Source organism: Mustela putorius, unplaced genomic scaffold, assembly GCF_011764305.1.
Source record: "Mustela putorius furo isolate JIRA1106 unplaced genomic scaffold, ASM1176430v1.1 tig00000997_pilon_pilon_pilon, whole genome shotgun sequence".
Lineage (NCBI taxonomy): Eukaryota > Metazoa > Chordata > Mammalia > Carnivora > Mustelidae > Mustela > Mustela putorius.
The window spans coordinates 3,091,363-3,109,102 of NW_025421527.1; the positions used below are offsets into that span (position 1 = coordinate 3,091,363).

General features: G+C 39.8%; 1 protein-coding gene across 1 annotated transcript; it reads left to right on the forward strand.

Moving 5' to 3' along the window:
* Nucleotides 1–15,782: 15,782 nt before the first annotated feature.
* On the forward strand, nucleotides 15,783–16,727 carry LOC101692899 (olfactory receptor 10T2-like). Its single transcript, XM_004775805.2, has one exon. It carries the CDS (start codon nucleotides 15,783–15,785, stop codon nucleotides 16,725–16,727), a length of 945 nt encoding a protein of 314 aa, XP_004775862.1.
* Nucleotides 16,728–17,740: the final 1,013 nt, after the last annotated feature.

The following is a 17,740-nucleotide window of genomic DNA, read 5'->3' on the forward strand; positions in this document are numbered from 1 at the left end:
ATGGAAGAAAGAGACTCATTACCTTTGCAGTATTTGTAGCTCACCTCCCCTTTCCCATTTTCTGTGTCTCAGAGAAACTCAGAGAACAGAGTTTTCCAAAAATGGCTCAGAGCTCACAAAGCATGAGAAAGAATGGGACGACTGGTCAAGTGTTCCAAATTCTAGTACCCTGCCATAAATCACAGACTCTGTATTATATATTGTTATATCAACAATATTCCTTTTTCTTTTTTCTTTTTTTTTAGAATTTCATTTTGGGGTTTGTTTGTTTATTTGTTTATTTATTTATTTATTCATTTTTATTTTTAGCGTAAGAGTATTCATTGTTTTTGCACCACACCCAGTGCTCCATGCAATCCGTGCCCTCCCTAATACTCACCACCTGTTCCCCCAACCTCCCACCCCCCCGCCCCTTCAAGACCCTCAGGTTGTTTTTCAGAGTCCATAGTCTCTCATGGTTCACCTCCCCTTCCAATTTCCCTCAACTCCCTTCTCCTCTCCGTCTCCCATGTCTTCCATTTGTTATGCTCCACTTTTGAATATTCTGCAACACAGTCCTTAAGCTGCAGAAAGGATTTTTTCTTGTCATTTTTAGGACTAATATCAGATAATTTTTTCATGGGTCTATTTCCCAATTATCCATGCCTGGGAACTAAAAAAAGTGTTCTCTGTAAGCAAAATCTACTAGCCTTTATTTATTGGTCGCATCCAGTCTTTATTTACACACTTTCAGGGGCACGTGGGTGCCTTAGTCAGTAAGTGTCTGTCTTTGGCTCATGATCCCAGGGTCCTGGGATTGAGTACTGCATCAGTCTCTGTTCTACAGAGAGCCTGCTTCTCCCTCTCCCTCTCCCTGCCACTCTGCCTACTTGGGCTTTCTCTCTGTTGAATAAATAAATAAAACCTTTAAAAATATTTTAAAAACTATTTTATTTACATACTTTTCAGTATATTTATATACTTGTACATCATTTTCTCTTCAGGAATCATTTGCATCTGCTACCAGAATTTTTCATTTTTACATTCTTCTAGCTAATAGCAAATCCTAGATTTCTAGATTTAAGTTAAATGATGAGAAATTTATTCTTTTTCTTTTAAAGATTTATTTATTTGAGAGAGAGGGAGATAGAGTGCACAAGTGGTAGGGGCAGGGAGAAGTAAAGAGAATCTTAAGATGTGCATCTCCATCTCCTAATCCCCATATTATAACTTTAGTCAAAACCAAGAGTCAGATGTTTAACCTACTTTACCATCTGCATGCCTCAAATGATGGGATATCTCTGAAGCTCATGGTATCTGTTCCTAGAAAATGGAGATTAAAATTTTTGTTCTTTCTTATTAGTTAGCAACTGGTCCTAAGCTTAAATAGATATAACTATTCACTTATTTGAAATCAATATGAATATACTCACATTGGCTGGTATGAAAGCTCTTTAACAAATAACAGGGATTTGTCATTTTTTAACTATCAAGATAGTTCTGTTAAATATAAAGTATATATTTATCATGTCTATCCCCATTATATAAATATATATGTGTACAATAGCTGTATGTTTTCTATATTTAGGAAAAAAATTGAATGATATAGTGTGCATACATACACCCTCACCAAGACAAAGGGATTTCTGTATTTCAAGACAGTGAAACAAATCTATATTTATACACATTGCTTGTCCTTGTCTTGGCACTTTCCAAATATTTTTCTGGGTTTCCATTCACCTAATGCACATCCAATTCCCACCATATCCTAACTCCACTGAGTATATCATATGGATTAGGCCACAGAGGCTGAAATTCTCTCAATTCTGAAGGTGTACCTGTATCTATCCAAATCCAGAACTACTGTGTAAATGATTTGTCACTCAGACCCATGAAACAGCTGATTTTAGTTATGTGGACATTTTTCTTACATACTATTAATATTACCCCACCATCTAAATGGATTGTGTTATTGATATATTTGCCCTTTTGTGATATATGGGAACCCAGAAACACAGTCCATCTGGGGAAGCAGCTCATCTGCTCCAGATAACATCAGAGACCACTACAGTCTGATAAATCTGTACCCTGAATAGAAAGATACAAGAGCAGAGAAATGAAAAGATCTTCCAGCCAAATACCCACAGGCTATACAAGTCAAGAAAAAGATCCCTCTGTGATTCATGAGAAGAACTCTATGTTAAGTATCTTTGAGTAACTTTGACCAAGACACTTCATTTAAGACACACATAAAGTAAGGATATTCCATCACCTTACTTTAAAACTAAGGGGCTAGGGTAAGCAACAAGTGTTATAATTTGACCAGAGGCATGGAAAAGTACTTAAGCAGAAGTTCCTTGAGCATTACCTTGCAGAAGGAGTTTTGCTTAGGGTGAGAGTGAAGTTTAGATCCCAAGAGTCTTTTCAACTCAGGGAGTCCAAGATTCTCTAAATGATGATCCCTAAAGTGCCCTTATATTTGAGAAGCTATGGAGGACATTCAGGTTTCAATTCTAGGACATGACATTTGCATATCCTATTTTTCTCATTCCTTAGATACCCCACTGAGATATAATATAATCTGGATTTAAATAGTGTCTTGGCATAGGAGGCCTCCAAAAGGGGGCAAATCTACATGTTTTTCCAATGCAAAACTTTTGAGATACCCAGATGCTTTCTTAAGGAAAACATCAATCAATAAACCAAGAGAAATTACATAGACAGCAATGGAGAGCAAAGAAGTAAAATTTTTATCTTCTTTTATAAACACAAAAAACCTGAACTTCTCCTATTAAAATGGAGTCTGAACATTGGATTTCAGTAATAGCTAAAAGGAGACTTCATGAGTACATGGCAGAGAGAGAAGTGGAGATTCGGGATCTGTTTCTTTCAATCCCCGAGTCAACCAGACAGAAAGAAGAGAAAAGAAAATCTATCTGGAAACCAAACTGACCTAATCTGATCATTGTGAAAATTCATGGAACTCTACTAGGGAGCACACCTAATCACTCTTAGGACCTCAAGTTAAAAGTAGCCCCTGATTCTCCTTCTCACTTACAGAAACGGCCCTCGGTGATCTCCTTGAGGAGCTTGATGTTCACAAGCTCTACCCATCACTCAGGTTCACACCGCACAGAGCCCAAGGCTACATCGATATTCCTGTTGTCCTATCAGCACCAACGTCACTCTCCTCCTTTCAGTTCAGACAGAAGGAGCTATTCAGTATCTGGAATCCTTGACAAGTAGATTCTAAGCCAAAGATTGGAAACTGAAGAAATGACACCAGAAGAGAGTGAATCTGCCCTGAATAGAAGCTCTCATCTCCATCAATAGAGCAAGCCTCTGCCACCCATCAGGACCCTGGGTCAAACTCACTGTCTGTAGAAGCTCTGGTGACCAGCATGCAGTGTGGTTATCAGAAGCATGTCCTTGATTGTTGGACTCTTGAGGCTAGTTCTACTACTGGAGATGCTGTCTTGGGGTTAATTAGATATCAAGTCTATTTTGGAGAATTAATGTCACCATGTTCTCAAAGGTAGCCTTTTCTGGGGAACCTGGGGAGAAGGAGCCAGGAGCATAATTAGCCTGAGTCTAAAATGGAAGTTGAGTCTGTGCGTGATGGATTCTGTGGGGGAAATCACCAGAATTGAAACTATATTTCACAGACCAAGTGGGAATGTTTCATTGAATTTTAAGTCAGGAATATTGTATATCAGCCTAGTGATTCTCAACTTCAGTATTGCTAAGAGTCAAAGGAGGGCTTAATTACAAATTTATCTTCTCAGGTTCTTGTCTATATACATTCTCATTAGGGACATTGAGATACTCTGACAAAACCTGAATTTTAACATGCGTCGTCAGTCTAATGAGCTCTATCATTCAATTGCTTTCTGTCTACAAATGCTTTTTTAGTAGAGTGACTTAACATAAATTTCTCCCTTTTATCCAAGCAAGTCCAAAATGAGTAAAATCCAGTTCAGTTCTCAGCATGAATCATGAAGGCAACCGATAGTCACATTTCTGAAGTCTACATGGAAGAATAAGACAATTTTGAAAAAGATGAGTCATACCGAGGCTCACTCTTCTCAGGAATAAGGTGGCTCAGTAGTAACAAAGAGCACGCTGTGGGAGCAAGGAGGGATAAATAGTATAGACAGATAGAGAGGAGAGCTCAGAAATGCATCTGTGCATTTTTGGCAACAGAAATGACCTCACATGTCAGGAAGAAAACCATGATTGTTTAGGGAATAATATTGGGAAAAGGGCTCCCTCTTTGGACCTCATCACTCAAAGGAGGTGTCCTGGTAGAATAAAGACATTTCTTCCTGAAGTCTCAGTAGGAGCACTGAGTGTGTGACCATTCCTGATTGAGCCCTGTGAGTCTACTCCGTCTTCCAAGTAAGGTGCTATGCCCACTCCCCAGCACCAACCATGTGTGAATCTGGGAATCAGTGGGAGAGGAGTTGGACACCCCTCCTTCCATTACACCCTGAATGACTGACACATACAAGGTTGAGTTTTACAGTTCAGAGGCATTATTTCTCAAGAGTGTTGCCTCTGACAGGAAACACAAAACTGGAAATTGAGGCTTGCCTTTGGCCATTTCAGTCTACTTTGTTCTACTGTACAGGTGATCTGCAGGCAGAAAGGGTCTTGTTACACTAGCTAGAGTAATTGTCCTATTTTTTTTGTGATTGCTACAGCATTGATTTTACTTTTCTGACAAACCTCCTTGATATAAGAATTTAAATTTAACTTATAGTTGTATATCTACAGATTGATGATTTTTGTGACTGTGCTATAGTTGTGTATCTACAGATCGATAATTTTTGTACCCTTTAGCATGAGGAACACAGCTAAATCTTTCAATGAATATGCAGATTTTTGAAAGGTACATTATTTTAAGTTTTTAGATTTTCAGGTCCAGAGGTTACGTATCATTTGTTTTCCATCCAAGTATATTGACCGCCTTGATGATTGAGCCAATAGTTTTTTTTTCCTCTCTTTAAAACATTCCAATTATTTTCATTTTTTATTTTAAAATGTTTTATAACTTCACAAAAGTTGCACATATTTAAGGCATATAATGTGATGTTTCATATATGTATGTATTGTGTAATGATTATTACAATAAAACTATTTATCATATTAATCACATCACTAAGTTGTGATATGTGTGTGAGGGGACAACACTTGTGATCAACGGACTCAACAAATTTAAACTATACAATACAGAGTTACTGTATATAGTTACCATGCTATACATTAGACCTCTGGGACTTATCCATTCTTTGTAACCAAACTTTTTCTCTCCCTTGTTCTCCCTAATGGCTACCACTGCATTTCGCCTCCCTCCAACCCTGGCTGCCACCATTCTAGTCTCTGCTTTTATGAATTTGCCTTTTTTGATTCCACATGATTATTGTTTTTTTTTTTTTTTTTTTTTTTTTTGTGGATGTCTTTTTTCACTCAGCACAGTGTCCTCCAGATTCATGTACATGTCGTCACAAATGGGAGAATTTCCCTCTTTCTCATTATTGGGTAATATTATACACACACACACACACACACACATATATACATATATATGTATATTACATATAAATATAAAACATATATTTATATATATAAATACAATTTCTCTACCAATTCATTCATCAATGATTATAATATAGCTGTGGGTTTTTCATATATGGTCCTTATTCTGTCAAACAAATTCCTATCTACCCAATTTGTTAAGAGTTTTAATCATGAATAGGATGGTGTATGTTGTCAAATGATTTTTTTTGCATTTTTATTCTTGTCATTTTAATTTTTTTTTCTCTCCTTCTGTTAGCACAGTCTACCACATTGATTGATTTGAATACCTTGAACTGTCTCTGAATCTCAAGTTGGAAAACATTTTAAAATAAAAAATGAAAATAATTGGAATGTTTTAAAGAGAGGAAAAAAAAACTATTGGCTCAATCATCAAGGCGGTCAATATACTTGGATGGAAAACAAATGATACGTAACCTCTGGACCTGAAAATCTAAAAACTTAAAATAATGTACCTTTCAAAAATCTGCATATTCATTGAAAGATTTAGCTGTGTTCCTCATGCTAAAGGGTACAAAAATTATCGATCTGTAGATACACAACTATAGCACAGTCACAAAAATCATCAATCTGTAGATATACAACTATAAGTTAAATTTAAATTCTTATATCAAGGAGGTTTGTCAGAAAAGTAAAATCAATGCTGTAGCAATCACAAAAAAAAATAGGACAATTACTCTAGCTAGTGTAACAAGACCCTTTCTGCCTGCAGATCACCTGTACAGTAGAACAAAGTAGACTGAAATGGCCAAAGGCAAGCCTCAATTTCCAGTTTTGTGTTTCCTGTCAGAGGCAACACTCTTGAGAAATAATGCCTCTGAACTGTAAAACTCAACCTTGTATGTGTCAGTCATTCAGGGTGTAATGGAAGGAGGGGTGTCCAACTCCTCTCCCACTGATTCCCAGACTCACACATGGTTGGTGCTGGGGAGTGGGCATAGCACCTTACTTGGAAGACGGAGTAGACTCACAGGGCTCAATCAGGAATGGTCACACAACCCCTTGAAGGGGTTGGGGGTAGGAAGTTCGGGGAACAAGGTGGTGGGTATTAGAGAGGGCATGTATTGCATGGAGCACTGGGTGTGGTGCAAAAACAGTGAATACTGTTACGCTGAAAAGAAATTTTAAAAAAAAGTATTAATGGCTATAAATTTTCCTCTTAATGCTGGTTTTACTGCATCCCATACATCTTACTATATTGTATTTTCATTTTTGTTTGTCCCAAGATATTTTTTTAAATTCCCTTCTGAGTTCCTCCTTGACACAATGATTACGAGTGTGTACTGTTTAGTTTCCATATTAGTGAATTTTCTCTTCTCTCTTCCTTTTTTTTTTTTTTTTTTTTTTTACTGTTACTGATTTCTGGTTTCATTCCATTGTAGTCAGAAAAAATACTTTGAATGATTTTGCTCTTGAATTTGTTAAGACTTGTTTTGTGACCTAACAAGTGATCTATCTGAGAGGATGTTTCATGTGCACTTGAAAAGAAAGTGTATTCTTCTGGTATTGTGTTGGAAGTTCTGTGTATGTCTGCTAGATCTATTTGTTCTATACTGTTGTTCCATTCTTCTGTTTCTTTACCAAGTTTCTGTCTGTATGCTCTTTTTATAGAGGGTGGGATATTGACGTCTCCTACTATTATTTGATTACTGTCTGTTTTCCCTTCAGATCTGTCAATATTTGTTTTATATGTTTAGGTGATTTGAAGTAAGATGCATATATATTTATATTGTTATACCATCCTGTTAAATTGACACTTTTATCATTATACAATGATGTTTGTCTCTTGCAAGATTCTTTTAAAATTTATTTTCAGCATAACAGTATTCATTGTTTTTGCACCACACCCAGTGCTCTATGCAATCCATGCCCTCTCTAATACCCACCACCTGGTTCCCCCAACCTCCCACTCCCCGCCGCTTCAAAACCCTCAGATTGTTTTTCAGAGTCCATAGTCTCTCATGGTTCACCTCCCCATCCAATTTCCCCCAACTCCCTTCTCCTCTCTAACTCCCCTTGTCCTTCCTCCATGCTATTTGTTATGCTCCACAAATAAGTGAAACCATATGATAATTGACTCTCACTGCTTGACTTATTTCACTCAGTATCATCTCTTCCAGTCCCATCCATGTTGCTACAAAAATTGGGTATTCATCCTTTCTAATGGAGGCATCCTACTCCATAGTATATATGGACCACATCTTCCTTATCCATTCCTCTGTTGAAGGGCATCTTGTTTCTTTCCACAGTTTGGTGACTGTAGCCATTGCTGCTATAAACATTGGGGTACAGATGGCCCTTCTTTTCACTACATCTGTATCTCTGGGGTAAATACCCAGTAGTGCAATTGCAGGGTCATACAGAAGTTCTATTTTTTAATTTCTTGAGGAATCTTCACACTGTTCTCCAAAGTGGCTGCACCAACTTGCATTCCCACCAACAGTGTAAGAGGTTTCCCCTTTCTCCACATTCCCTCCAACACATGTTGTTTCCTGTCTTTCTAATTTTGGCCATTCTAACTGGTGTCAGGTGGTATCTCAATGTGGTTTTAATTTGAATCTCCCTGGTGGCTAGTGATGATGAACATTTTTTCATGTGTCTGATAACCATTTGTATGTCTTTATTGGAGAAGTGTCTGTTCATATCTTCTGCCCATTTTTTGATATGATTGTCTGTTTTGTGTGTGTTGAGTTTGAGGAGTTCTTTACAGATCCTGGATATCAACCTTTTGTCTATACTGTCATTTGAAAATATATTCTCCCATTCTGTGGGTTGCCTTCTTATCTGTCCTTTCTGATATGAAGAGCAATCTCTGTCCTTTTCTTGGTTATCATTTTCATGGAATCTTTTTCTATCCCTTCACTTTTACCTGTGCATGTCCTAAAAGCAAAAGCAAGTCTCTTATAGGCAGGATATTGTTGGTTGTTGTTTTTTTGTTTGTCTGTTTGTTGTTGTTGTTGTTGTTGTTGTTTTTCAATTCATTCAGCAGCTCTGTCTTCTGTTGGATGATTTATTCCATGGAAATTTAAAGTGACTAGGAAAAGACTTACTCTTGCCCTTTGATTCATTGTTTTCTGACTGTTTTGAAGCTGGTTTCTTCCTTCCTTTCTTCCTCTCTTGCTGTGTTCTTTTGTGAGTACTATTTCTTTAAGGAAAATAGAGTCACTATTACAGGGTAGTGAAGAGTTTGTGTGGAATCTAAAAGAAGTGGCAATATGTCTTTTATTACTTCATATACAAAGGCAAATTTTGATTGAAACAACCTATTTAGGCAAAGCTACCCAATTCTGTAGGAAATTTTGAGGTGCTAACGAGGTTCACAAGAATGTTCAGTAGGTGAAAGAAAACAATCATAAATAACTACGATAGTCTTGTAATGAATTCCAGAAATGAGGATTATAGTAGCTGTGTTTTATTTTCTTGTTTGCTTAATTATTTATATATTTGTGTATGTTAACCATTTCCCTCCTCTTTTGATATGCTGGTTTATATAAGGTATCTTGCTGGTGGTAAACATCATAATTCAATTCTTATGGAAAGACCATCAAGGAATATTTAACCTGTGACACTCTGTGTTTCCCTTTTATAAAGATAATGGGGGCACTCTTTGTGTAAGACTTGCATCAAATTAGTTACTATCATTTCAGAATGTAAACATGAAAAGACGGGTATGTATGGATGTTGAATATCCAAATGGGGAAACCGTGCTGGTTATATTTTGTTGACACTTGATAGCATACTTATACTTCTCTGATTCTCTTTACTGTACTCTTCTATAAGGACAGAAATCCTCAAAATCCTGGAGTCTTTACAGTTTCCTTGTGTCAGGGAGAAACAATTCCTGAAAGGTCCTTCTAACTGGATTCAGACGTAGACATGAGACAGATTAACAGGAGAAAATCAATTAAAATTAATAGGTGTAGATATGGAGAATCTGCATAGACATAAGGAATTCCAAACATAGGCAAAATGAGGTATGAGGGTCATTCTGACCTAAGGAGAGTGGGTAGGGTTCTGGGTTTCAGAGGAAAAGAATGGACTTCATTGGGTGATAAAAAGAGCAGATGTATGGTAATTAGATGTTTGTCCTACATGTCAATGGGTCACTCAGATAAAATTTGTCTGCTAATAAACTATATTTTGGGGAAAAAAACCAATTTAGATTCTTCTGTGTGGTTAAGGGAGGACAAAAGTTTGTCTTGAGCCCACAGGGTCTCAAGTGCCTTCAACTCAAAGTAACCCACATACCAAAGTGTCACATCTTGCAGAGTGGCAGAGGAGGCTCTCCTGAATCCCTTCACTTGCCAGGAAAATTTGAGATATATTTAGAAGTGCACAGATAATGGAAGAGAAAGAGTTTTTTTGTTTTTTTTTTTTTTTTCTGGAAGCATGTTATGCAAGCACTTGTCAAGTGGTAGATAGAAGCTTTTACCCTTGGCTTTTGGATTTCCTGAGCATCATTCATCAGATACAGTTTGGTGAGTTTGGAAAAAAATGTATACATCCAAGTGACAACCACCCAGTCAAGTTACAACTTCCCAAAGGTCTTTCTATCCATTTGTGGTTGACCTCCCTCAGCCCTGTCCCCAGAAAAATACTAATCTTGCTTCTGGTTGAATGGCTTGATCTTTTCCATAATTCCCTAGAAGTGAAATCAGAGTATGTTCATTTGTATGTCTTACTTCTTTCACTGAGCATAGTTTTTGAGATTTACTCATGTTGTTGCATTCATCAACTTTCTGTTTATTGCTTAATAACATTCCATTTAGAAATATACCACAATTTATTCATCTGTTGAACTGTTGGGGGACATTTTGATTATTTCTACTTTGAGGCTAATCAGAATAAAATGATTATGAAATGAGTCTCCAATTCATTGGAGATATAGATACTCATTTATCTTTGGTATCTATGAAAGCAATGGCTGTGCCGTCCGGTAGAGGTCAACTTAACTGCTTATAAATGGGAAGACTGTTTTCCAGAAAGGTTGTACGGTAACTAATTTCCACCAGCAATGCAGGAGGGATCCTGCCCTCCCACATCCTCACTGTGGCATTTACTGCCCATCTTGTCATTATCCCCCATGGATGGTGACATTTCACAGTACTTTTATTATGCATTTACTTGAAGACTTAGTAGGTTGGGCAGTCTTTCAGGTGTTTCTGGCTAGTTGTGATTTCTTGTTAATTAAGTTCGTGAACAAAGCTTTGATGATATTTTCATTAACAGGTTTATCTTCCTTGTTTTCCTTTGCGAGACATAGTCCCGTACGCTGCGCACAAGTTTCTTACTAGGTATGACTTTTGTGAATGCGTTCTCCCACTCCTTTTAATTTTATTAATTATGGCTTCGTTATAATAATTTTAATGAAACATAACTTGCAAACATTTATTTACATTTTAAAGAGTACCATTCAATAGTTGTCTGCACGATCAGAATTGTGCACTCATTAACATGATCTAACTTTAGAACAGCAACAATTCTAACGTTTACGAAGTTCAATTTATCACCTTTTTCTTTTTATACTTCATGTTCTCTGCCTCCTGTTTAATAAACATTTGCACTCTGAGTTGCGGTTTTTCTGTTTTTGTTTTTTTTTTTTTCTGAAAATTGTTATAGCATTTGACATTTCTAGTTAAATTGTGCATGACTTTTGGTAAAAGTCAAGATTTGTATTTTTTAATATGTGCATCCAGTATGGAAATCACAGTACATCGAAAGGACTACACTTTCTTCATTATAAAACATTAACATCATTGCTGAAAACCGATTGGCAATAAATGCATGGTACTATCTCCATATTATTCATTCTGTCCCATTGATTCATGAGCTTAGTCTTTTGCCTTATAACTGGGTCAGTTATGCTCTAAAACATGTCTTTGTCTCTGGTTCATCTGTATCTAAATTGTGCTCATTGTGTGTGATTTTAAAAAATTAATTATTTAATATGTGGAATCAAAAAAAAAAAACCAAAACTAAACTAACAACTAACAAACAAACTAAAAGAAACAGAAACTGACACATGAACACAGACAATATACAGGTGGTTGCCAGAGGATGGGGGTGGGGGTCGGCAATATCGGTGAAGGGATTTAAGAGACACAAACATCCCATGATAAACAAGTCATGAGGATGAAAAGCACAGCAGAGGGGATCGAGTTGGTAATAGTGTAACAGTCTTGTGCGGTGACAGGGTGGCTACACTCTCCCTGAACTGGCCGGCCTCCCTGGGATTCCGCGGGCAGAGCACAGCTCCTTTACCTCTTCAAGCTTCTTCACTTTAGGCCGATTTACACTCCTCAGCCAGCAGGACCACTGTGCTCTCCCTGGATTTCTTCTGAAAGTGCACACAGCATGGTCTGAACCACAAGCTTTTCACAAGCTGTTTGCACCGGTGAGTGCATACTGGGGGTGCCTAGTGGGTGCGCACAAAGCTGCTCTTGATATCAGAGCCACGGGAGGGAAGTGAGGAGCAAGGAAGTCTTGACAAAGCAGCCCTTTGCTCTCTCTCTAAAATGACCTATCAGTTTAAGCAACTCCTTAAAGTTTCTGCATCCTCCTCCTCAGAAAGCAGATGAATACTGACGAGACTCATTTTTCTATTGGCCCATAGCACACGTCCATCAGTGAGGACCTTATATTTCTCAGAATGAAAAATTAAAACACAAGAAAGAAATCTATGATCCCATCCCTCCTTACATAGCACAAGAATCCTGAATCCCTTAGGAGGAGACATCCTATTTGCAGGGAGAGATGTTTTAGGGTAATGTGAGGAGTTTGAGAACCTCTGTTTGGACCCTGAGCGTGGGTAACGCTGCAGCATCTTTAGTGAGCCTCAGTCGTAGCCTCCTTACCTTATTTTCCCATCTCCCTTTCTAAATACCACACTCTCTTCGAACAGAAGGTGGTCCTTGTAAACATGCTAAGAGAAGAAATCACTTGAACCAAGTTCAGAATATTCCCAGACCCCATCCCAAGTACTTCTCCTCCAGAGGACCCCGGGGAAATCCAACGACAGGCATCTTCCCATGCACTGCAGGAGGCTCGTGTGTATGTGGCCCAGGAACCACCACCATCATGGGCTATGTCCTCCCTTCTCTTCCTGAAGCCCGCCCCACAAGGCAATCACCACAGTGCCCGGAATGACACCGGTTCTCAATGCATAATGATTAAGTGACTAATGAATTGACGGATGCACAGTCGAGTGTCTGAGTTAACTCATGTCCTTGAAAAGATGAGGCTAACAGAGAAATGTGGAACATTTAGAATTTGTGCCCCCTAGGAAGGCAAGCGTAGCAGAGATGCATGAAGCAGGAGAGATGCAAAAAAAAAATGATCTGGTTTCTTCAACTAGCACACTTGAAAGTGGAGGAAACCACGATGTTTGTCAAAGGAGGCATTCATGTAATCCCCCAAAACAGTTAATCTATATGCAGAATCTATGAGGCCAATGATAAAGGGAGTTACAGTCCCTTACTTCATTCAGCAAGTGGAAACTTGAGCCAAAATGAATGGGGGGGAGGGGGAATCGCAGGGGTCAAAGAAATCCATCCTCTACACAGATCACGTAAAGTACAGAATTCATTTGATTCTTTTTATCTCAAGTTTTTCATGCCCAGAATCCAAAAAACACTTCCCTCCGAGGCCTCAATCCCCTGGAGAACCTGCATCTATAAGACCCAGGGATGTCGCTGGCACGTCCGCCTCCAGGAGCACAGGGCTGGTGAGATCCAGGCTGTCCACTTGCTCCAGCCCATCCAGCAAACTGAGCTTTCTTTCCTCTTTAAAGGTTCATAGCCCCTGAATGCCCCATGGTTAATTCTAGGAAGAACTTACTGTCTGATATTCCTACAGAGTTTGCCTGTTTGTCGGTCCCTTTCTACTGTGACAGGGCGCAGAAGGAAACCTGGGGCTGGGCAGGAACTCTGCCTCTAAATGTAAGTGTTCCCTTTGCGTTGTGGCTGTCACACAAGACTGTGCTCTCAGCGGTGCCCTCTGTCAAGCAGTCTACAGAAGTCCTGGCCCCCCAGGTAAGACTCAGAGGCAGAACTGCCGGTGGACACCATGCTCAGCTGAAGTGGGTCAGAGCGTCAGGATCTGGGGAAAGCACAGGGAGCAGAGACCCAATGGTCCGGTGGACAAGTTGTGCCATCTGAATGCGGAGAAAGCAAAGGGAGAGATGGGTCAAGAGCAGAAAACAGTCAGCTATTTCTAAAACAGACCTGAACCAGGAAACAGGAGGAAACACCCAGAAGGACAGGACAGAAGGAAACCTTGGGTGACACAGTGAAGGTGGGTAAGGCAAGGGAGCAGGGCGGACCCATCTGCTTCCTCCAGCACTGGTGTGTAAGCACACAGCACAGAGGACATCTCAGGAGGAGGACCCCGTCAGTGGAAGACAGAGCCCAGGATGGGAGAGTTTCAGGTATGTGGGAACCAGTCTCACCTCTGCCACTAAACTGATACACAGCCCAGAACTTTACACGTTCCCTCCCTGGACCTCAGTTTCCTGACTTGTAATTTGAGGGTCAGCTGTAGCTCACCCATCTTGGAAATTCACTCTGAGTCAGGCAAGGACTTGTGTGAGTGTTCGGTGCTCCTGAAGTGGTTTCTGTCATATTATTGCCTTTTCACACGAAAGCCTGAGGCTCAAAGAAGTGATTTCCACAGGGTCATAAAGCTGGTCTGTGTCAGAGCCTCGGTCCCAGCCCCACAGTGAAGCATTGTGTCCATGCTGGCCTTTCTCTGCTTCTGTTCCAACACATGGCTCTGGAACAAACTGACAGAGAAGTAGACACTCATGGTACTCACAGCCTTAGAGCGACTCACGGATCACCTTTCAGGAGACCAGTGTTCAGCTGGGGTTTTGTGGCAGGGATAAAAGTTAACTGCGGGCGATGAAGAAATGTAGGAAAGGGAATGTAATGTTAATTGTAAAGACAGAGGGATGTAATTTATGATATGTGATGGTCATGGACAAGCCATATCCCTAAAGCTGAGGCCAGAAGTAAAACACCTGAGGCAACAATCAGGACAGAGACTTGCAGAAACAACGTCATGAGAAATAATGAGGGAACTAAGAGTGTTAAAACAAAAATGAGACTGGTAAGTGGGTACGACCACCACTTCCGTAACTAAAGGGTTGTCACTGATGGAAAGGAACCCCTTGCAGGTGTCTTCAGGGGACACTTCCAGAGCTAGGGCTGGGTGAGTACAGGCATATCAGGTTCATCTCTGACTAGGAAGGTTCTCCACACTCAAGACACCAAGCAAAAAACTGGCCTGTGTTGTGTCTGAGGGTTTCTTCCAACTGGATCTTGACTGTGGGAACTAGACATATATCCCAGGTCTATACAGAAAGTTCACAGAATTGGATGAAAATTGAGGAAGGAGATTCCTGAGCAGCTTCTAATATGAGGATTGTCTGGTGGTCTCAGCCCAGACAGAAGGTTGCAGTGCTATGTGCTCTCAAATCAAATGACAGATCTTCCCACATATAATGGGAAGAGTTGTTCTTAGAACATTCCAGAGGAGTGGACATCTCATCACCCTCTGCACTGAGTTGGAGCCCTACTTAGCCTCCCAATCCCAAATTTCCATGCAATCATGGCAAGGAAAACCCCAATATGTGGGATCATTCTATGCCCATCCCAAAGGCTTTCCAACTGACTACCAGAAATAACTCTCCACACCTTAAATAATAGTAATAAAAATTACTTCATTAGATCTAAGCAAACACTACTTGAGGCAAACATAGAAAGGGCTGGATAGAACACTTTTCACTGGTTTTTGGCTTTTTTTTTTCTGAAACAGTCATAAGAATGCTTTTTAGGTGAGTGATTTCTGAGGGCTGTTGCTCTCACATGGGTTAAGTAAATGGCCTGATCGTTTTATGCCTGAATTTCTTTTTCCATAAAATGACAGGATTAGGTGAGGTGAGCTCTAAATCACTTCTTAGTTTGGCAGACTGTGCATGGAACTTCAGGTGTCCTTGCATTAGGACATATCTTAGGTCACTTGTGCTCCTGCCTACCACTCTCCTCCATCCTATGATCACTGTGCTTAAGGATTAGCTACTTGTTTCTTCAAACCAGTATTTCAACTTCATGCAGAAGCACAAATATGGCCTCCTCAGGGCATTTCCCTTTTGTCCGATTCTCTCTGTTCACAATTTCAGGAAGTCTGGATCTGGTTCGCACTGACCAATGACAAGACAGAACCGGAGCATGATCACTGAATTCGTCCTTCTAGGCTTCTCAAACCTGGGGGACCTGCAGGTCCTTCTCTTCTTCATCTTCCTCCTGGTTTACCTGACCACTCTGATGGCCAATGCCACCATCATGACTGTCATCCGTCTGGACAGGACCTTACACACCCCTATGTACTTCTTTCTCTTTGTCCTCTCCTGCTCTGAAACCTGCTACACCTTGGTCATTGTACCCAAAATGCTAACCAACCTGCTTTCCACCACCCAGACTATTTCTTTTTCTGGGTGTGCTGCTCAGCTCTACTTCTTTGTGGGCTTGGCTTGTACCAACTGTTTTCTAATTGCTGTAATGGGCTATGATCGCTATGTCGCCATCTGCAACCCTCTCAACTACACACTTGTTGTCAGTCGAGCCACCTGTGTGCAGCTAGTTCTAGCCTCCAGCTGCTGTGGCTTCCTGATCTCTGTGGTTGTCAATGTCTTGGTGTTTACTGTGCCCTTCTGTGCCTCCAATCAGATCAACCACTTTTTCTGTGATATTTCCCCAGTCATAAAACTAGGTTGTACTGACACCAACCTGAAGGAGATGGTCATCTTTTTCCTCAGCATTCTGGTCTTGCTAGTCCCCTTTGTGCTGATCTTCATCTCTTATGTCTTCATTGTCTCCACCATCCTCAAGATCGCATCAGCCGAGGGACAGCGGAAGGCCTTTGCCACCTGTGCCTCCCACCTCACGGTGGTCATCGTCCACTATGGCTGTGCATCCTTCATCTACTTGAGGCCTACATCCCTCTACTCCTCGGATAAGGACCGTCTTGTGGCAGTGACCTACACTGTGATCACTCCACTGCTCAACCCCCTTGTCTACACACTGAGAAATAAAGAAGTGAAGACTGCCTTGAGTAAGGTTCTCAGCAGGTATTCATCCGCCAAAACTGTATGAGTGACTTGGTAAATCCGGAGAGTTCTATTCATGAAGGAAGTGAGGACTTCAGGTTACCTTGACTCCTTTAACTGGGAAGTGTTTCTTTGTGGTTAGCCTGTATCAGCTGTGGAGGTTATACCCATTGGTCCCCAGAAAGGTGTGTGAATATGGGAATTCTCAAGTACTCAAGTCATGCTATTTTCATGCACTGGAAATGTAGGTTTTCTCTGCTGAGCTACAAATGACACATTATCCTTTTGAGAATGTCTATCCCATCGACACTCTTCTCACAATGAAGGACACCGTGGAGAAGGAATTTAAAGTTCCAGAATGCTTTTCTGTATATTTTGAGGTTTACAAAGAAATATTTATAATAAATGGACTATAGGTCAGAAGAATTAATTCACTTATGGATAAAGGAGGAAATAATTCAAGTTCCAAAAGACTGATGGTAGAGAAGACATACAGACTGTTGGACTCACAGAAACCTTGGGTTTGAATCCAGCTAAATGCCATAAGCCAGGGTCAACCTCTCTTGTGGTCAGTTATGCATAACAGGAGACTGCCAATACCTCTTCAGTGGCGCATTTTAAGAACTCAGTAAATTAGTAGATGCGAAGTAATCCCATGTTTGCCTGATCAAAGGCTTAAGGATTGCAAAATATTGTTCCCTTTCATATCCCCTCCATCTTCCTTCTTTCTTCTATAAACTAGGATTGTACCAAACGTCAGATAGAGTGGCAAAGTAAGTTGACTACTTGAATTCTGTTGATACACCTAGTACTGTGTAAATAGGAGTAAATAGTGTTGTATGTGAAGAGCGCTCTTTCTTTCATGACCATTATAATAAGTAACCAAATTTCAATTAGCTATTTCAGTATTTCATACATATTCCACTGAGTACTCTGGATTTTGTTAAAGCTGTGTTTCAATAATAATTTATATAATAACTTCATAAATATTCATTTCTCAACCTTTCACATGAGCACCCACTAGGCTTTCAAAAAAATTTTGTTCAATTAATAAATGAT